Here is a 20,763-nt window from a genome sequence, read left to right as displayed (position 1 = left end):
TGGGAGGGCGAGGGCGGAGCGGGACCGCCCCGCGCTGGCACCGCGCCGGCTGCCCAGGCCGGGCCGCCCCCGGGGCCTGCCGCCGCCCGCAAAGGTGCTCCGGCGGGCCGGCGGCTGGGGGGAGGCGGCGGGAGTTGCCCCCCAGACCCCTCGGGGGAGCCGGGAGAGAGCAACAGGTGCTCACAAGTAGTTGTGTGCTTGTAAAAATGCGTCGTGTCTCTGCGCTGTTACTCGGGATTTTGCATTAACGTCAAGCACGCTGTTTTTTCCACGCTGTCTTTGAGTACTGGCTGTGGCCTGGGCTCTCTTTGGTCATTACACTATTTAGAATCATAGCATCATAGAATGTGCTGGGTTGGAAGGGACCTTTAAAGGTCATCTAGTCCAATCCCCCCTGCAGTAAGCAGGGACGTCTTCAACTAGATCAGGTTGCTCAGAGCCTCATCAAGCCTGGCCTTGAATGTGTCCAGCAATGGGGCCTCCACCACCTCTCTGGGCAACCTGGGCCAGTGCCTCACCACCCTCATTTTAAAGAACTTCTTCCCAATGTCTAACCTAAACCTACCCTGCTCTAGTTTAAAACAATTGCCCCTCGTCCTATTGCTTCATGCCTTTGCAAACAGCCCCTCCCCAGCTTTCCTGTAGGCCCTCTTCAGGTACTGGAAGGCTGCTATAAGGTCTCCCTGTAGTCTTCTCTCCTCCAGGCTGACCAACCCCCAACTCTCTCAGCCTGTCCTCATAGGAGAGGTGCTCCAGCCCTCTGATCATCTTTTTGGCCCTCCTCTGGACTTGCTTCAACAGGTCCACGTAATTCTTGTGCTGAGGGTTACAGAGCATATTCCAGTTTGCACGTGGTCAGTTGTCTCTGGCCAGCAGCCACCAGTGACGTATCTCATTGCACACATGAAGGTCTTTTCCAACCTCAAAGATTCTAAGAATGCCTTCAAAACCTCTCTTCAAGGGCTAAGCAACTGGGGCAGGGGCAGGTGCTCAGTCACTGCAGCTGGGTATCTCCACTGCAGGCGGTCCTGCACCTACCCCAGCTGAGAAATGTGTGAAAAATTTGCTGATAAGATTACTCGAGCTGTAAATCCCCGGTGATGGAGGCTGCCAAGTACCGCTTCAGTACTCTGTTCACAAAACCTGTGCAGGCGCGATCCCTCTTGCCATGCAGGTGGTCAGCAGGCATTTGAGAAGATGCCTGGCTCCTGTGGTGGGAACAGCTCGGGAGCTGGGAAACGCTGGTGCCGTGGGCACCGGGGACCTCTCTCCTTCACTTCGCAAAATACCCAGTAATTGCGCAGTGCTGTGTCTCTCCTATATATAATAGTATAATAAAATGTTGTAATAATTATACAAACCCATAAATTGTTCTTGTTATCCTGGTGATGATTTTTAGTATCATTTGCCTACATGGATTTCAAGTTCAGACAGTTAAACTTTAAAGCAAAAATTCATTAACTAGCAAGATGGAGTTACAGCATATTAACTGGATTCTTAGTTAAGCCTACTTGAATTTTCTTCTTTAAAAAAAAGCAACAAACCCTAAAATACTTGCACATTCCCTGTTCCACATCAACTGCTTCCAAGTTTGCTGATAAGGCATAATAGTTGATCTTTTAACTGACTGCTCACCTTACAATACCTGAGATAAAGGACCATTGTAAAGCTCCTCTCAAAGACACAAGTCATTCTTGCTGAGCATGAAGGAAGTCTAACACATTTTAGTAGTGAAGGTAAAAAAAAAAAAAAACTTTGGAAGGACGACATGGTAGTTTTTCCCTTTTTATATCAAATCAATAAATTTGAATGAAAAAAATGAAGGAGCAATTAGTCGGAGGAGCCAAAAAAAATAATAGTCAAAGGACTGTTACTCTTTTTAAGCAAAAATCCAGGGCATACATATCAAATGTCAAGAAAATGAGTGTGTTGCGTGGTTAGATGTGGAGAGAATCAGATGGCTTCAAAGTTTTTTTTGTGTAACTTGAACATCTAATTTCAAGTTATGGTTCAGGAGGAGATATATCTGTACAGAAACATATTTGACAGAAAAAGTCATTCATATTTGAGTGACTGAAGAGCTGTTCGAGTTACCAGGACACAGAACGTCACAGAGGAGAGTGTGGACAGCAATCAAACAATGATTACCGTAAGCTAAGTCTAATTAAGGTAAAACAAGATGAGTGTTGCACCAGTGCGCTATGATGTTCTAAGTAGATGTAATTTGTAGATACCTCATAGACCTTCGTGTAGCGTGTTAAGCTGAATTACTTAGTGTTGCAGTGTACTGTTCATCTTCTATTACAGAAGGGGATCTACTGTGCCAGCATTGTGACAAAGTTCTCTGAAATAAATGTCTCTGGGTATGGGGAGAGAAGAATTGCGCAGTCCGTGAACTTCATTCCCATTATTAAATAATTGCCATTGGTGCCCATGTAATACTGCAGGGCAAGCTGATGTCTGCGGTGTTAATAAGGTGCTTGCATAATAATTGTTTCTTAGGATTAGACTTTTGAAGTATTGCGTTAGCCTAGAAGACTTTTGTTTAATGTAATGTAATACATTTCCCAGGTGGAATGCTTAAGTACAAAACTGGATACGAACATATATTTCCCATGTCTACATTATTAGAAAGCAGTATAATATGTGACCAGGATTCATAGGACAAAAAAAGCGGAGGCAGGAAATGTATATTCACGAGTTTGTTGTTTCAGGCAAGGGCAACCCAAGCGATGCACTTGTTTTCACTGACTCTAAACCACCACAAAGTGTTACCACTAAACCACCTGCTTGCCCTAGGTACGGCCAGCTTTCCCAGCAGACTACTGAAGCAGCACGTTGTGCCAGATCATGTACTGTTTGCCCATCAAAAGGTTTCAAACAAATCTGAATCAATGGGGTGAACTCTAATGGATCGCCTCTTTGCTCATGTGGCTGCTGCATTTTTTGATCCATTTTTAGCAATCCTAAGATTGGATGTAGTGTGTTTTCCAGGCACAATCTAAGCAGAAATGTGAAACAGTGTCTAGTAAGCACAAGAAGGTTTCCTTAACTGTATGCCAGTTAATTTGATACTATTCAATAAACATGTATAGATTAAGGAAAGGCATGAAACAAAGGGTCACTTTTTGCAATGTAATTTGAAAAGAGAGGCAGTTGCTTCCTGGAGACATTTTGGGAAGCTGTCCTTCAAGTGATGATTTCCAGTCTGGGGAATGCCAAGTCGTTAGGCAATGTATGTGAGCCAACGCCATCACTCCAAGGACTGCCAGGTATCCTGTTGTCTGGGCCTGTGTCTTCCTGTCTAAAGCACCCCACCGGCAGGGAACGCTTCGGTAAATAATCAGCCCAGATTCTTGAAATATCTGCAAAAGCAGAGGTAAAACTCCAAGCGAATGCCAAGCATGTTCTATTGTTTTACATAGAAGTGAAATGAAGTACTGTATCTGATTTTATGTTCACTGCTTCACATCTGGAGAAAGTTTGCATGTGCAAGACCTCGTGTGTTTTCTCCAGTTTTAGGATATTGATCTAATAAAAGGCGGTTTTTTTTCTTCTCCCTGCTATTTTAGCTTCTTGTCACTTTGTTTTCAGTTATGTAATTTATCGCTTAGCCTTTTATTTTGAAAGAATAAACTTCTTTTTGCCAAGGTCATACAGGTGACAATGGAAGGCACGCTGAGCGCCCACACCTCTGAGAACAGGGAGGTACCTGGGACAGCCTTGAAATCGTTGCTGGCTAACTTGCTGCTCCTGAAAAGCTGCAACATCTTGTTTCCCTCAGCTGCAAGAATTGGTAACATCATCCTATGATCAACTGGTGGAAGGGAAGTGTCTTTTGGCAAGCACCTGCTGCAAGAAAAAGGGAGTGGAAATGGCTCTGTAAAGATGCTTGAGACTACAGGCAAAATCCTAGCTGCACTTAATGGCAGCTAACTTCGCTATAAATTTTACTGATAAATAATCATACTATCCATAAAGTCATAGTACATAACAAAATGCATAGCACTGCCACTTTGAGTTGCGTATTGGTTTATTTGTCTTTTGGACTTGTATTAAGGCAATAGAGTAAATAAAGACAACTGAGAGGACAGCAAACTGTTTCCTGCAAAGCTTTAGTGAGGTGGATTAGCATTCTTCTATTTAAAGAGACCCTTTCCTGTGGAATTTGAATGATTAATTGTAATACAGGTGCTATTTCTAGTGGAGGAAAGCCATGGCATTCTGATTTTTCCTATAATGATAATTGCAGTAACAAAAGCAATTTGTCAAAGTATTTTTTCCTCTTTACGTCAGTGAAGCTCCCTGTTTCAAGTGTAATTATTCTTGCAAATGTCCAGAAGCAGTGATACAAAGGAAAACATTGATTTGGATTTTAATGCTGCGTGTGTTTTTGCAGACTTCTGTTCCCACTAATTTACAGAATGGGGCTGGAGGCTTAGAGGGCTCCAAGTGCTCTTCCAAATATTCACACAAAGTTGAAAATCTGGAGGCAGACTGCACATAGTAGCATGTTCGTCTTGAAGACTAATTTTCCTTAGTGTTAGTGCTTTAAATTGTCTTCTAAAATCCAGTCTGCTTTGAATAAATGATTCTCGGTACGTTTCTGAAAACTGACTTTTGTCTCAGCATTTTGCGTCTCAGGAGCTCAGGAGACTTCCATATGGAAAATCAATAATATTTCTAGCCAGGTAGCTTACTTTGTTGTTTTTGACAGCTAATAGAATGGGAACAAAGTGAATTATGCAACCTAAAATAACATATTCTTTAGCACTAGGGAGCCTGGCAAGAAGCGCATAGGCAATCAGAAGTTGGGTTTCCCAGAGCCACTTTAAAGCCTGCGTGCATCTATACGGTTGAAAGTTAAAAGTCGTGTATTCCTCCAATTTGCAAGGAAATTAAAATGTACAAGCTGTTTTTTAACGACATGCGAGACCAAGCCAGAGCTTTCTGTGCCCACTTGGAATAGGTTTCTCTTAATAGAGAAGACATAAGAATAAAAACCTTTAGAGCTGATGGGGGGAAAGAGAAGAATAAAGAGAGAGCTGTTACATCGTTTTGCACATCAGCTAGGGAGTACTTCACTGGGTATGGGGAGATCATTAAGAGCTGCTAGTATGTTTTCAACAGCTTCCTCTGTTATCATGTAGGTGGCCTTGTGTGTTTTAATGCCGAGGTGAGGCGTTATAACGACGTTCTTTAATTTTAACAATGCATGATCCCTGGAAGAAAGGTAAAAAGAGATGCTTAAGTTACCTACTGCTGTTCGTACAAATAAAGAGGAGTCTCACTTTGGCTTTTGCACCGTATTTAAATATGAAGTTATTTTAATATAACTTCACAAGTCCTGCTTACATCCATAGAACCTGATTATGCGTGTTCAAGTGATTTTGGACATTAAATGGACATGTTAGGAGTTTATACTGTGCTCTTTTGTCCAGAAACAGGCTTTTGCTATTAGGCAGGAATTTGAACTATGTCAGAAGAGGATTAAGCCCTCCTGACACATTAACTTTACACAATGGCCTGAGCGACCGTTTCGATTCACATAATGGACAGTGATGTCCTGGCACACAAGACATAACAAGACCAAACTCCCCACAGCCCAAAATGCAACCAGCGCAGTTAACTCCGTGAGGCACCATTGTGGTAGAGGTGCCTTTTTGCAGCAGCTCGGTAGCAGCGCTTCAGCCTTGGATGGGGGAAACAAGCCCGCGGGGAGGGAAACCTCGGGGCAATGCGGTGCAGCAGGTCTAAGACGACTCAAGCGGTAAATGACCCATTCACGGCAAGTTGCACCTTCAGATAAAGCCATTTGTAAGTGAAGCGCTGCTGCAGCTTCATATGGTGATTCTAGGGAGGGGGTTTAATGTTCCCCTCGGCACACCAGCCCCCTCCTGCTGCTTCCTGGCTTCCCTTTGACCTGTTATCAGACCCAACGTCGGGGCTGCCTCCCATTCGTATGCGCGGCACTTCACAGAGACCTCCGCCCCAGGGGATGCCAGACCCCTGCCCTGCTGCTGCGGGGCTGTCTCCTGCCTCCGGCAGGGCTCACCCCTCGCATCCTTGCTGAGAAATAGGCAGAGATGGCAACCTGGGCAGCGGTTCCGGGTAGGTGACATCCAAAGCTGCGGCCCTGATCACACCGCTCTGCAGCGCCGTCACCAGCGCCTCTTGGTCAATTACAGCACCTGGCGTGGAATAAAAGTGTCTCTGAGTGTCATTTGCAGGTAACGATCTGAGAGCAAAAACAGACTAGAAGGGGAGAAAGAGGCATTTTCGCCATGCCTGATCTGTCCTGCGCTGCCTGTAACACAACAGGAGCTGGCTCACACTTTCTCCTCAGGCCCCTTTGGGGTTCTGGATGGTACCTCGGCTGATGTTAATGAGAGTAGCTGTGGGTTTCATCAGCTCCAGCTCTCTCTTCCCAATCAGCTTGTGTGTCTGAGGTGTCAGGCTCACCACTACCATCACAAAATCTGCCTGCTGGAGCAAACCGTCCATCTTTTCGCAGTAAGCAGCGCCGACAGCTTGCTCCTCTTGCTCTTTCCTGGTGGGGAAAAAAAAGGATCACAGTGTATTTCAGGGCATCAGGCATGCAAATATGTTCTTCAGTGGTGTCCCTGGTATACAAACTAAAGGATTATTACATTCTTATAGCAAACAGGTGGCAAAAAAGAAAAGGTGAATTTAGTTTCAGATGGCTGTTTAGGCCCTTCTGGAAGGCTTCAAGCTCTACAGCAGGTGATAAGATTGCATGCCTGCCTCTCAGCCACTGCAGTGCAGGGTCCAGGGGCTTCTTTCAAAGCCTGCAAGGGAACTAAGACTAAGCACTGGAACAGATGGCAGCATTCTCCAGGATCCCCTGTGGGGTAGGTGCACCTCACAGGACACGGTAATCACTCAAACCAGAGTAGTGGGATCCACCGGAACTCATCTGTGTGAACTCTGAGCATGCTGGCGGTCCCCATACTGTTGGCATCCTCCAGTGAGCCCGTCGTTTTCTGATGAGTGGAATCAGAAAGGCAGCTCTTGGGCAGACTCCTTGGCTGCTCCAGGACTTCAACAAAATAAAGTATTCCACAAAAAACGTTACCAAAGCAGAGAAAGAGTTTTAGTTCGAACTTTTCACAATAGAAAAGGATACTTGCCATTTCTCCTGTTCTTTGTAAATTTAGCTGCCTGAACTTTGGGAACTAAAGAAGCAATGACAGGAGATTGTGTGTACAATCTTCTGCTCCCGATTGCAAGAGAATGGCTTTGAATTATCTCCTCCCTAATCTAGAAATAAAGAAATAAGTCCACTAAGAAAATAACTTCAGTGTAACTTTGGACCATGTGTCTCCTAACACATGCACTTCATTGTTTTCTTTCAGTGTCCAGGTCAACAAACAGTGATTAAGTGGGTAAAGATTGGAACTACAGCCAGTTCTGGCAGACTGCATGTCGCTTCAGCACATAAGCTTGAAGTGTAAATGTACTTTAAAATAAGCAGGTTTTTAATTTCTGTTGCACTGTGCATTGATTTTTCATCATGGCACTCTTACATTAAAGATGGAAAAATGTTAAACAGAGGGAGTTAGTGATGATCTGCAGCAAAAAAACCAGATTTGTGCCTCATTTTCACTTTTTTGTGGTTTATGAAGAAATTCCAAAAGGTTTTAAGGAGGGTGTTCACTGGCACTTTTTTTAATGTGAAAAGCTGAGCTGTTTTTATCATTTCTGAGGTAATAGGAATGCCGAGCAAGGCTAGAGATTTCCGGCCTCATCTGCCCTTGTGATTTGGTTAGGGATAGCTAGAGCCTCCTGCTGCAGCCTGCATATGGAGAACATCACTGAAAGCCACGGGAGGTAGCACTGCAGCTTCTCCCTTCCCCCAGGGAGAAGTAAAGTTGTCTCAGGGTAGATCACGGTTTATAGAAGTAAACATTTGTTCTGCTTGTTGGCTGCACCTTGCCTGATTGCAGCAGCCTTGAGCAGTACATGGGGATCTCCCACACCTTTACATTGAAGGGCCCCTATGTGCTGAACCTCTAACTCGGATCAGATTCCCAGATATGAAAGTTAGGAGGGGAGAGAAATAAAAGGTGAAATCCAGTTAAATGCTTGGCAAAACTCCTACTGGTTTGAAGAGAAACAAGGCTTTCTCCAGAACAGCTCTCAAGTTAATCAGTTTTCATATTGCACCAAGTATACGTTTCCTAGTACCCCAGCCATTCAGAGTTTCAACAAGATCACTCCTGAAATATGGGGAAAAAATAAACAAAAGGTAGAGTTATGCATCACTATAGTAAGGTATCGTAAGAATAAAAAAGGTATAAGCTTGATTTTCCCTTTCCTGTTCACATCTCCAGGAAATGCTGGAATTTCTAATATAAAACCTAAACTAAGTTTCCAAGTGTTTAATCGCCAAGTAATTCCTTACATGACTGATTTGAGGCAACAGTTCTGTTTATATCTTTTGCTTTAATCTTGGCCCTATTCCCTCATTTCTTGCTATATTCCTGACATAATTCCTTGAAAAGGAAATAATGACTATCTAAAAGGGAGTTTCTGCTGTAATTAAGATCAAGACATATCTTTACCTCCGTGTCCTGTTGTGGTACAAAATGTTCATTTCAAATGCTTTTGCCCTCAGAGCAATCTTATACCCAATTCTGCCCATGCCAATAATCCCCAGAGTAGCTCCAGTAACTTCAACACCCAAAAAATCAGCTTCACAGTACTCCATACGCGAAGAAATTGCAATGTGATAGCCTGCAAGAAAAACACTCCAACATGAGAAATGAATGGGTTCTAACACAGAGGAACGCGGCAAAAGAGTCTGGGCTTGTTGTGCTACTATAGTACACCTTTAAAGGTTACAAACACACAATTTTAAATAGCAATGGTTTTTGTAACATCCTAGGTGACTCCCTAATAGATCTTCTTTCCCCTCCCCATGTACGTGACGTTCCCATTTATTCTCACCCTACTACAAAAAAGCTTTTTAATGTAATCTCCCCTAAAAATCCCTTTAGATCCATAAAAATATCGCCCTGTTCTGCATCAGCAATCAAAATAATTATTGCCAGTAACACTGCAGACTTTGGAAATGTCACGTGGAGAATAACACGAGATGTTGCTTTTGCTACTTAGAATAAGAACAAGTTTCCTGTTCACCTCTGCCACTCTCCATGGAAAGCAAAATATGACTTCTTTAAAAATCATTACTCGGTAATTTCCATAATTATCTGTTAAACCTGCAAAATTTTGCATAGTTCTATAACACCAAAAATAAACTTATATGCACAGAGACAGCACTTATTAGTCTGCTAGCAAGGTGACAGGCTTCTGATATTTCAGCCTTCTGATAGTGCTAGCTCTTCTAAAACATGAGCAGAATATTGTGAAAGTATGAAAACATGCCTCAGGATAAACTCAGTCACGCCAGGGCAGAGCTACCGGAAAGGTCACCACGGATAGTTTATGCAGATGGGAACAAAAAATTAATCTCCCTTTTAATCTGTCTCCTCTTTGTGAGGTAGAAACAGATTTAGGGGGAGACAAGTCTCCTTTGAGTTTCTATGAATCCTGCGGTACAGCTGGCAAATCAAATGTTGGTAAATGTGATGGGATAAATCTGGAGGATCTTTCCTGAAGCAGGAGGCATTCTAACCAAGCCAAGGGCGGGTTTACTCGGGGAAATGGCAAGAAAAGATTGTGGAAGAAACTAGAAAGGATACTACTAGCAGAAAGTGGAGCAGGCTGCCTTGTTGCTCTCTAATGCTCCTTAAATTCCCAGTTCTGCACCAATCCAGTTCAGTCCCTGAGAATAGGCCCGTGCCTCTGTCAGACCCAGCTTACAGCATATACCCTTATTCTGCTCCATTGTTGCCTCCCACATTCTTCTTCTGCCAGCCTGTGATTGCTGCGATCGTCTGATCTTTGGCATCCCCCATTTTTGGTCAATAGCGCTGTAACACTATCACACCAAGAAGCATGTCTTATGTCAGCCGAATGTCAAAATCACTGAAACTTCACTGCTGAAGAAGGTAATGAAATTTAAAGATTTCATATGTAGAAAGCACACTTCAGTTCATCTGAAACCGTTAAATTAAGTCTACAGCCGTATCATTTCAGTGGCCAGTCCAGCCCAAACCATGACACAGCTTCTAAGACCAAGCCCTGTCCATAAAGCAAAAATTTGAATCAAATGTGGTAAGATTCTGCTCAAGTATTTTCAACCCAGGCTGGTGACCTGTGAAAAAGGAACTCTTATGATTTTATTTATAACTGGTTGAAATATATGTTATGTATGTTTGTGTATAATGTAATAACTTAGGTATATTTATAATACATAAAATACATGAAAATACTGATTATTCTATTTGCCAACCCAACATATTTAGATTTTCACATTTTATGTGAAACTATGTGCACTACAGATAACTCCAGGAAAAGTTAAGTTAATGGTAGGTAAATCTTGTATGATTTTTAGAAGCCACAAAAGAAGTGAGATGTTACCTTCCACTAGTCTTCTAGCAGATGCCAGCAGCAAAGCCATCCCAGTATCTGCTGTGCTGCTGGAAACAGCACGTGGTGCATTAGCCATCTTCACACCAAAGCTAGCTACAAGTTTCAGATCCAGGTGATCCATCCTTACTCCTGAATTCGCAATCACTTTCAAGTTTGGCAGGCTCTGGAGGAGCTCTTGGTCAATGACTGGTTTGTGCCACCACAAATAGATTGCTTGGACCTTTTTGCTCATATGCTTTTTGTTTTCAAGAAATTCCTTCATGGTTATGAGGCAGAAATGTTTCTTCAGGAACACCACATGGCCATGCAGTATCCCATGTATGCCACCGATTTCATTTACTAAAAGCCCCGGGAGCTCTCCTCCTCCCATGATCTGCACAAAGAAGAAAGACACAAAGTGTCACAAGACAGACATATAATTATTTACAGACATTTTAAAGAAAAATCACTTTCACGTCCTGTTTCGTGACATCTATGACAAGAGATCTCATAAACCACGTATTTAGATAGGAAGGTAAACAAACCAAGACAAGAAAGCTGCTCTTTTAAGTATACTACCAATTACACACACACACACTCACACACACACTGCCACCAAGCTCATAACACACACAATTATTTCTCATTCATCACTTAGTTTCAGAGCACCAATAGTCTGGTGTGATAAATCTCCTTCCCTACCCCAAATCACAAATTACCATGTCTAAGTAGCTTAGAAAAATGTTGGACCAAATCTCGTTTGTGAAAATAAATTGCACAGCTTCACCATGAACTTTGAGTTACCAGATTAATTTTTAAATGCTTCAGTCCAGAGATTTTTGCAGCCTCCTGTCCTGAAGAGACACCAGTGACTTCTTAATTGCAGTACCTTCTCCTGAGGCTACCCTAAGTTAACAAAATAATAGATGCTTAGGCAAGTGTTTTGCAAGAAGGATTTATGCACTTAAATTAAAACTTTTCTTTTTTTTTTTTTCAGGAATCACAGAACCACAATCTGTTTGTGGTTCCCAGAGGGTCTGTGAATGGACAGCTTTTTTTTTTTTTTTAAAAATAGATTATTTAGAGCTATCATTGATCATTGATTTTCCATAGGAATTTTGGGGAGAGTTGCAGGGAGAGCTGTGGAAGGGCTGGAGATCTTGGAATCCCCTATAGCAATACTTGCTGTTGTCTCGTTAGTAGTATTTCACTATTTGCATCTGAATGTCTAACTCTTGGCCTGTCTATACTTCCTGGGCTAAAACTTCATTTTACCATCCCTTCAAGAAGCTTGACCATACTGCAAATTAATGGAAAGGCCTTCTGATTTTATGGAGGTGACAAACATTTTACTGAATTTTTTGACTTTGTAGCTTGCTCATAGCAAAGAGAATGTGAGAAAAAGCTTGGCTCTGGGCTGGAATTTAGGACTGATCACTAATTTTGCTTTAGTCTGTGCCCTCACCCATGCGATTTCAGTGGTAGACCTACTATTGTTTCATGGCCAGTCAAGGTAAAAGCATCATTTTTGTCGGTCCGAAGGAACAAAATCTCTTGGGATTTATTTTGGGTTTTCACAGGATACGCTCAGGAAAACCAAAGATATTTTTTCAATGATTGGCTTTGCTTTCACTTAACATCTAGATGAAGTAGAGCTCTTCTTACATTAGAAAACTTTAGGCCTACGATCATTTCAAAGGAGTCTGCTTTCTTCAATGTTTTGATATAAAAATAAAATATTTCAATATTGGCTGAAAAATGTTTCAGGATACCGTCAAATTTCTGCAGGGAATTAATGCTCAATTCAGCTTTAATATATTCGAGAGTGTTAGACAAACTGCTTGGTGTACTGGCTTATCGTTATCTAGCAGCAAGTACTGGGGAGAGAACACAAGTATTCTTTGAAATAATAGACTGAAGATACCAAAGTGCATAACTACTAAATTCAAAATTTTTAAACAAATCCCTTTTATTAATTCCACTTTATTTTTCAGAATTGTAAATAACAGTACAGATCAAGCCTAATGAGAGGACAGCTTTGCAGTATCACGACGGCAAGAGCAGTGCAGGAACAGGTTGCTTTCCTTTAATGTGCTACTGTAAGAAATAGTGCCTTCCCATAGACATGAGATTTAGTGATATCATCTGGCACACGTCATTTGGGAAACACTTCACTTGGAATGGGTTGGCCGTTGAGAACAGCCAGCATATTTGCTATTGCTTCTTCTGCCATCATACGGATAGCTTGGACTGTTGCGGTTCCAATGTGAGGGGTTATGATGATGTTATTTAATTTTAATAAAGGATGATCTCTGTAAGAAACAGAAAGAACAGAATGTATTACACAGGGAATTTACTCAGCGGTTATCCCATGCTAGCTGTTAAGAACTGAACCTCTGGAAACCGCAATGGCACGTTGAGATAGAACCAGCAGAAAGTTGTGTGATGCTTGTTAACCCATCTCTTCTTCCTCTCGATTGGTCTCATTGCCCGCCTAACTGACGGGTAAGGCAAAGAACTGACAGACGTGGGCAAGGAGAAGAGTTTGTCGTTTATTTATGACTGTGCGAAACAGGCTGTGGTTTTGCTCTTAAACAGTGAGAGAGACTCCTTATGGAGATCAAGATTATGAGCACACTTTTGCACACCATTTAAAACATTTCAGACTAACAGAATGGTAAACAAGTCTCTCTACCTTGGCAGAGGCTCAGGGTATGTCACATCCAGAGCAGCAGCTCTAATAACCTTATTCTGGAGAGCTTCTACCAATGCATCTTGATCAATAACTGCACCTGCATTGAAATTAAATCTTGCTATCATGACAAGTTAATGAACACGTTTTTACCTGGGAATGGGGAACGGTCTCAGCGGTCTAGTCAGAAAAATTACAGGATCTTCATCTTGTTAGAAAGTAGAATGTCTTTTTAGTAACCATTAACCAAACAAAACAGAGATTTTATTTATTAATCTTTAACTAGGGGAGGATTATGGTCCACTGCATAAGGTCTTTCCTGGGATATGACTGCTTTCAGTCTTTTCCTCATTTTGACACTGACTTCCTGTATTATTATAGACAAATCATTTAATCTCTTCAAGCTTTCCACTTTTACCTCTGCATTGCTTACTGAAACTATAATCTCTCTCTTATATGCCTGTTCAGTGCCAACAGATCTGTAATCTCATGTGAGATTTCTTTTCTACAAAGCTGTTCCAAATGAAACTTGTTTGGAATGAAATGTTTTTCCTTCTACCCCATTCATCATTGGTGATAATAAACCTTTCAGTTATTTCCACTAAAAAAGCTGTCTTTAGGATAAGGCCAAAGAGAACAGAACATCTGCTGAGCACCCCTAAATTCCATGGGACCTTTGAACACATAGCATCTGATCTATGATAAATCATTCGTTTGTAGACTGCTGGCTACTTTTTGACTCAAACAACACAGGGATATCACAGGCTGAGGTTGGAGGGGAGAATGTAAACATAATCAGACAAAACACAACCTTAACGGTGGAGCCACAAACAGCGCTTTTAGGCCATCCTACCTCGGCTGATGTTTATAAGAGTAGCTGTAGGTTTCATCAGCCCCAGCTCCTTTTTCCCAATCAGTTTGTGAGTCTCAGGAGTCAAGTTCACAACCAGCATAACGAAGTCAGATTGCTGCAGCAAGTCTTCCATCTTCTCGCAGTAGTGGGCACAAACTGCCTCTTCCTCCTCCTTCCTTCTAATGAAAAAATCGGCATAACTCTTTTTAACTGGCTTTAACAATCAATCAACCCTAGGAGAGATCTGGAACAGCACGGAGATCGAGAAGTTTGAGGCCAAGGTAAAGGAAAACACATTGACAGGTAGAGATGGTGGAAGGGAGGAGGGAAGGATGTGGGCTAGAGGGAGCAAGAGGCTAGAGGAGTGATGGGACACTGAAGGAGTGATGTATATGTGAAAGCAAAGCACGTAGGTGATATTAAGTATAGGAGGCTGGGGACAGAGTCAGACCCCACTCTTGTCTCCTGGGTCTATGCCAACCTCTGTTATAGAGTCTCTCCTTGCCTGACATGTGAGTTAGGACTTGAGGTGGAAAAAAGAATGAAGGGGAAGTGAAGTCTGAAAGAAAGGGAACTATAAAACTGAGAGAAGGTAAGACCCTTGCAATTGGTGCTGGTGTGATGAGTGATCTGGCTGGGCTGAGGAGAGGGGTGACTGGCTGGGTGGGCCAGGGATGCTGCCAGAAGCCTGAAGAAGAGTCTGGCAGGACAGGGGACACAGTGAGGGCACAAGCCCTTGTTTGCCTGGACAACACCTTTATAAAGGTTACACAGCTCTTGTTCCAAACTGCTGACCAGCGCAGAGCGAGCGCAGGAGGCGAGGGGGAGCTGTTTCCCCAGAGGAGCAGTAGGGAGCCAAAGCAAGGAAGCGGCGGCATGCTGGTGCTCCTCATGCTGCTGCCAGAAGTGCCTAGGATGACCAGGGAGACAGAGCAGAGCTGTGGTTTTTGTCACTGCCTCTGACTAATTACATGCAGAAACCAGACGTTTTTTACCTCCGGTTCCTGTTATGGTACAGGATCCTCATGTTGAAGGCTCTGGCTCTCTGAGCCACTTTGTACCCAATGCTGCCCATCCCGATGATCCCAAGCGTTGCTCTGGTTACTTCCACTCCCAGCCAGTCCACAGCAAAATACTTCGTGTCTGGAGAAACCGTAATCTGGCAGCCTGAATGTAAATACATGCTGAATGGGTACAAACCGACTATAATGTAGGTTTGGGGGAAAGCAAGTTTCTCACCATCACAGCAGCAAGGCTCTGGAGGATCCCTCACAAAACATCCTTGCTAATTTTGATCAGTTTATAGAAGGGCCTGGATGGTGCCACTCCCTGTAACAGACAGGGCTGGAGCCAGTAACACAGGGTGGCTCCCAGGTGGGTACTGTGCTGGGAGGAATGGCTCCTTAGGGAATTAACTCTTCTGTGGCCGCAGTATTTTCTTGGAAGTTCAAAAATAGCTTCTTTGACACTTACCATCCTGCGAGCATTGACTTCACTTTTTTTTACCTAGGGTGAATCTCACCATTTCTCTCCTGGATCACAAGACAAAGCAGCTCCACTGCCTGAGTGGGGGTGAAGGCTGCAAATTCCAGCTCAGCCAGGGATCTCTATGAGTTTTTATGCAAACAACTCAAGGTCCATCAATAATGGGAAAACATCACCGGGAAAGAGGTGCTATTTCCTGCTCAGGCGCGGAGCAGTGGTGACAGAAACACTGAGTCCCTGAAGACAAAGGCAACTTCTTGTGGTAGTCTCTACTGACACCTTCCTTCCCCTGAAAGGCATTGCATGGCAAGGGCATGTGGGGAAAGGACCTACCTTTAAGGACACAAACTAATGTTGTTGGTACAGTTTGGAATAACTTTGTCAAAAGAATTATCAGCTATTTCAATAAAAATGCTGATGCTTTTCTGGAAATACAACCCATTGGTTGTATTGTTTACAACTCACTGGCAGAAGCAGGAAAAAAATGACGAGTTATATTAATTACTGCTCTAGAGATGGGGATATGGCCATTAATGCTTTGTACCTTCCCATAGTTCCTAACACTTGCTCCAAGGGGAAATGGAGAAGTGGTGACATCTGATTTGGATGCATTTTGTATTCAGTTTTTACAGCTACAAACAACCTACCCAGTGAACGCCAGAGGAAAACTAAGCGCCAGAAATTATTCCAAATAGGATATCAAAAGTGACTTTAAAGTGCATAGTTTAGACAAAGGCCTTACTCTTGTCACTACTGCCCTAAAGAGAAGAGGGACATGAAAAGCAGAGGCCTCTGAAAATGGAGTCCTCAGAAACTTTTTTCCCTGTAAAAGCATCCCAAATATTGATTCAGACAGATCATCTGTATCATAGTAAAAGTGAGATATGCCAAAGAAGTAGCGAAGATCCAGGAAAATTTAAAACATTACCTTCCACTAGTCTTCTGGCAGAGGCCAGCATCAAAGCCACTCCTATGTCTGCTGTTGGGTCTGCCACAGCATGTGGGGTGTTGGTCACTTTTACGCCAAAGTTAGAAATCATTTTCAAGTCTAAGTGATCGACTCCAACCCCGGAGTTTCCAATTACCTTTAAATTAGGCAGGCTTTCTAGAAGCTCCCGGTCAATAGTTGGCCTGCATTCAAACACGAAAACAGATTGGATTTTTTTGCTCATTTCTTTTTTGTTTTCAAGAAATTCTTTCATGGTGATAAGGCGAAAGTGTTTTTTCAAAAGTGCTGCAAGGTCTTCTAGCACACCATGAGTTCCTCCTACATCCAGAATCAAAACACCTGGCAACTCCTCTTCTGCCATGATCTGCAACAGAGCAAGAGAAGAAAATACTCCTTTGTTTTGGAGAACACCCTTAAACGAGTGATGCTGTAGTGATCATTTAAATTCACATCTGTAAAACAGGAAACCGACGAAACTCAACACTGCTTTTAATGATACAGAATAAATCCAGTCATTTGGTACTAGTGTGGCACATTAGACAACTTCCCAATATTTTCACTAAGTGCTGATTTAGACTATAACACCAAGGAATATCCATCCCCTTAGATCTAAATCCAGTCCTACAAAGTGTTCTTCTCAAATAGTTTCATTGTAGTCCTGAATCAATATTGATTTCATACAAATCTGGTAGCTTCTCAACCTTACTCACAGATTTATTTCTATAAACAATGGTATGAAACAGAGGCTACTAGTCAAGAAACTAGTCAAAGTTTCTTGCCTATTGATTATGGTCAGTGAAGCCACAGGTGGTGTAGGGAGGCACTGAGGCTCAGAGGGGTCTGACAAACATCTCTCAGAAATGGTTTAGGTCTAACAAATTTGCACAATGAAGGGCCATCCTTGGACTGCTGCTGCACTGCTTGTCTTCAGTGTTTTAAACATCCAGATCTGTACCTGAACTTACCTCCTGCAAAATTTAGCACGCCCATGCCTGTATGCTGAACCAGTGGGGAAGAGCACTAGAGGTGACACTGTAAGTCTTACTGGCTGCACAATCCTTCATACTAGAACTTCTCCCCTGCCCAGACAGTTCTGAGCCCAGTCCTCTCTGCAACACCCGTGCAAATGTATTGTATCCTGCAATAAGACAGGGGCACCACAGATAGCCACATGCATAATTAGAGGGGAGAACTGCAGCCCTTATTGACAAAAATGGTAGCTGAAGATTCACCATGTGCCTTAACATCATTCATGTCTAACTTCTTACAATTCTGTTTGCTGTGCTCCACTTGCTTTAGGTCTCTATCCCACACTGTGTCCTAGACTTGGGTCCAGGAAACCTGACATTGTGCAAACTGAATCAGAACAGTTTTCCAAAGCAGTATGCTGGTTTATTCTGGGCACACAGTGCTGGGCAGGAATCTCCTGCTGCTTCAGTCCTCTCACACAAGCCTTCAGCGAGTAACCAGAATTCAAACCTGTGACAAGAAGGCGTCATTGCAGATTGGAAGTTTCCATCAAGCCGTATTTACCCTTGTCCTGAGCAAACTCAGACTTACCCCAACTGCATCTATTAAATGCTTACAATCTTGACACCAGTAATACTGCTTTATCCTGGCCTTGACCTGCATTTCTGTTTCAGCTCCAGTCTGCTGCTGTACATGGCCTAGAAGGGGCCTCCATGTTAGGACAGGTCTGCACTTCACCAGGAGCAGTTCCTCTGATAACACTAACCAGTTCTGCACAGCAGCAAATAAAGCAATGAGATGAATATTGCAACCATATTGCAAAGGAATACCACGTTCTCAAATATATCTAATCTATTTCTTGCCAACTGAAGTATTTTGAACCCTGCCAGCCCCACATGGCTGTGAAAATCGTGCAAATCTCCCTAGCTGCCATCTGTATATTTCTTAGAGTATTACACATCATGACCCTAGAAGAATAAGCTAGATTCACCCTCTAGAATGAATGACGCATAGAATAAAAGGCAAGATTTCATGTCACATTGTGACAGCCTTGCCCAGCTTCTTGGTGAGCAGAACCTGATGCTCCTGCAGCAACTTACTCAGACTGGACGGCAACTAAACCTTATGCTATTAAGTGATGGAAAACTGGGTGCCAGATATGACCAACTAACCGGCAGATGCCAGTAAGGCAGCACTGTACTACATCAGTTGTTTTCATCACCACTTCCCCTCCACTACAGTACACCACTCACGAAGGCCAGAGTTCAGACCCGCGTTCATTTTAGAAGCACTTCCTAAATTCCACACGCAGAAAGGTGATTCATGGGGAAGCCACAGTTCAGCACAGAAAGAGCTGATTCAGCTTTAAACAAACCAGCTGGTGCACTAGAAACAGGCTAGTTGCATGTAATTAGTCTTCTCATTGGTGTGGACACACTGAGTCCACCACAATTTCAGCCACGTTTGTTGTGCACGTGAACCATTAATAGACTGCAGCTTTGGTTCAAGAACTGGGGTTCTGTTAGTAGCAGGTACAATCTTAAAAAATTATATTGATAGTAGAAAACTAAAACTACTTAAAGGAACCTTGCAGAGGGAAGGGGGCTCTCCAGATACCAACCTTGGTCTGAGGAGCACTTAGTGTTCGTCCTCCAGCACTACCTGGGCATGTCTTGTACCTCTGTCTGTAATCCACACTTCTCCTGTGACAGCGATGTCCATGAGAAGCAATAGCTGGATGAATAAATTTATAAGCCAAATTTGGCTGGCCAGACATCAAGGGAATCAGTTTTAGTAGACCAAATCCTTTGCTCCTGAACATAATTATTCAGATACCAGATGTCTTGTCCAGTGTGCTCAATGTAACACCTGTTAAGGATATGACAGTTTTGGTTTTGGACTAGTATCATGTGCAGTATTGCTAACTCTCTGGGGTTTTTTTGTTTGGTTTTTTTTTTTTTCTAAAGCTGTCTGTCCTCACATGTTCTAATTATGTAAGATTATCTGATTCCATGTATGCATCGAATCAAATATAACACTGATAATAATGTAGGTGTACTGATAAGTTCTGGCGCTCAGAATGCAGAGAAAACTTTGAAAATATTAATCAGATTGAGACAAGTGGGCAAATAAAAAGAACCACGTGTAAGTATTAACTTCAGTGTCACTGTTTTTCTAACCTGGCCTAATTTCTTTGGCGGACGCTTGACTTACTACTTACTTGCAGATCTTTCGACCGGGGCTGCCGTATCATTTTGGACTTTGCCAAAATCACACCAAAGTAAGTTACACAGTTTTTCCTAGCTCTGTTTTAAAAGTTAACAGCACGCGTTATCCAGAGTAAACCCTTCACACTAATTTCTCTGTAGAAGAAAAGGAATTACCTGAACAACCACCACAGGCTTACCCAGGGCTGGTGCCTTCCCGACGATGCCTCTCCTCCAGCTGCGACCCTACCGAGGCCGCAGGAGCCGCCAGCTCCAGCTCCCGCCCCGCCACCGCGGGGGGCCGCCCGGCTGCGCCGCAGCCCGATTAACCCCTGCCCGGCACGCCGCTGGAGCGGGGCGGGGGGATTCGGAGCTTCCCGGGGGGGTATCCCCGTTCCCTGCCACGGGTACACATTCACCCCACCGTGTCCCTTCAGAAAGGAACACTGAAGGTGGGTACGCAGTTGTGATCCAGCTGGGTCAGACATACCTCTATTGTCACAGAGCGCTCAGGCCACTGCTAGCACTAACCCATTGCTGCGGGTTCCTATAGTGGCAAAATCCTCCGTAACCAGGAGATGCACGGAGCTGCTCTCTCTCTTGCGCCATCTCCTCAACCGAATCTAATGGAGGCACATGGAGTTTTTTCACGTCCACAGAGTGGGCAGAGATTCGGGCCATGGTGACCTCCATTTCATCCTCCCCGTGCCACCCAGCAGCGCCCACGGGCCGGCCAGCCACACCACGCCACCCACCCCAGCACAGCTCCATGCCCCACTGGCAAGGGGAGATGCCCGCGGCCCCAGGCCATCAGGCAGGCGGCACAACCTGCCCACCCCCACAGGGCCACCCGCCACTTTGGCTGCCCTCTTGGGGCAACCTCTCGGCCATCGCCCAAGAGCCAGGCCCCAGCCCAGGCCCCCTCGCTTGGGGTTGTCTCCGCAGCGGGTGGGGTGGTGGCACTGAGACCCCTGAGAGGACAACCCCTCTGCCTGGCCCCAGCCCCGACGCAGGGGGCCTCTCGCAGGCCCCGCCATGTCACACCCGATCCCGCCTCCGCTACCTCGGCACCCCTCCCTCGCTTAGTACGGTCCAAGCTGTTCTCCCGCCC

General features: G+C 43.8%; 2 protein-coding genes across 14 annotated transcripts; both read right to left on the bottom strand.

Moving 5' to 3' along the window:
* Positions 1–3,846: 3,846 nt before the first annotated feature.
* LOC128905823 (probable 2-ketogluconate reductase) lies at positions 3,847–12,311 on the bottom strand. Of its 3 annotated transcripts, none has more exons than XM_054192386.1 (6): positions 11,217–12,311; positions 10,507–10,891; positions 8,586–8,757; positions 6,372–6,550; positions 6,056–6,191; positions 3,847–5,222 (listed from the first exon to the last, which is right to left on the bottom strand). In XM_054192386.1, the coding sequence occupies exons 1-6, from the start codon at positions 11,217–11,219 to the stop codon at positions 5,066–5,068; spliced, it is 1,032 nt and encodes a 343-aa protein (XP_054048361.1). In that variant the 5' UTR covers positions 11,220–12,311; the 3' UTR covers positions 3,847–5,065. The 3 variants fall into 3 exon arrangements, with proteins under 3 accessions (XP_054048361.1, XP_054048363.1, XP_054048362.1); XM_054192388.1 differs by having other exon boundaries at positions 6,095–6,191; XM_054192387.1 differs by having other exon boundaries at positions 11,302–12,311.
* Positions 12,312–12,448: 137 nt separating this feature from the next.
* LOC128905821 (probable 2-ketogluconate reductase) lies at positions 12,449–20,737 on the bottom strand. Of its 11 annotated transcripts, none has more exons than XM_054192376.1 (8): positions 20,143–20,705; positions 19,067–19,314; positions 18,037–18,216; positions 16,456–16,840; positions 15,038–15,209; positions 14,043–14,221; positions 13,193–13,289; positions 12,449–12,809 (listed from the first exon to the last, which is right to left on the bottom strand). In XM_054192376.1, the coding sequence occupies exons 2-8, from the start codon at positions 19,265–19,267 to the stop codon at positions 12,653–12,655; spliced, it is 1,371 nt and encodes a 456-aa protein (XP_054048351.1). In that variant the 5' UTR covers positions 19,268–19,314; positions 20,143–20,705; the 3' UTR covers positions 12,449–12,652. The 11 variants fall into 11 exon arrangements, with proteins under 11 accessions (XP_054048351.1, XP_054048350.1, XP_054048352.1 ...); XM_054192375.1 differs by lacking the exon at positions 20,143–20,705 and adding an exon at positions 19,853–19,988; XM_054192377.1 differs by lacking the exon at positions 20,143–20,705 and adding an exon at positions 19,830–19,961 and having other exon boundaries at positions 14,043–14,218.
* Positions 20,738–20,763: the final 26 nt, after the last annotated feature.

This window comes from Rissa tridactyla, chromosome 2, assembly GCF_028500815.1.
Source record: "Rissa tridactyla isolate bRisTri1 chromosome 2, bRisTri1.patW.cur.20221130, whole genome shotgun sequence".
In the NCBI taxonomy this organism is placed as follows: domain Eukaryota; kingdom Metazoa; phylum Chordata; class Aves; order Charadriiformes; family Laridae; genus Rissa; species Rissa tridactyla.
Note: the sequence above shows the minus strand (reverse complement) of the source record. Positions and strands in the feature narration are given on the sequence as shown.

Bases quoted from the DNA above. Each gene is read 5' to 3' on its own strand.
- LOC128905823 (XM_054192386.1), bottom strand. The intron at 8,758-10,506 runs GTAACATCTCAC...TTTTTCTTGCAG, and splicing joins TGCTAGAAGACTAGTGGAAG to GCTATCACATTGCAATTTCT. The intron at 6,551-8,585 runs GTAAAGATATGT...TTTCCCCACCAG, and splicing joins TACCACAACAGGACACGGAG to GAAAGAGCAAGAGGAGCAAG.
- LOC128905821 (XM_054192376.1), bottom strand. From the start codon at position 19,267: ATGTTCAGGAGCAAAGGATTTGGTCTACTAAAACTGATTCCCTTGATG. The intron at 16,841-18,036 runs GTAAGTCTGAGT...GCTCTGTTGCAG, and splicing joins ATTTAATAGATGCAGTTGGG to ATCATGGCAGAAGAGGAGTT. The intron at 15,210-16,455 runs GTAATGTTTTAA...ATTTACATTCAG, and splicing joins TGCCAGAAGACTAGTGGAAG to GCTGCCAGATTACGGTTTCT.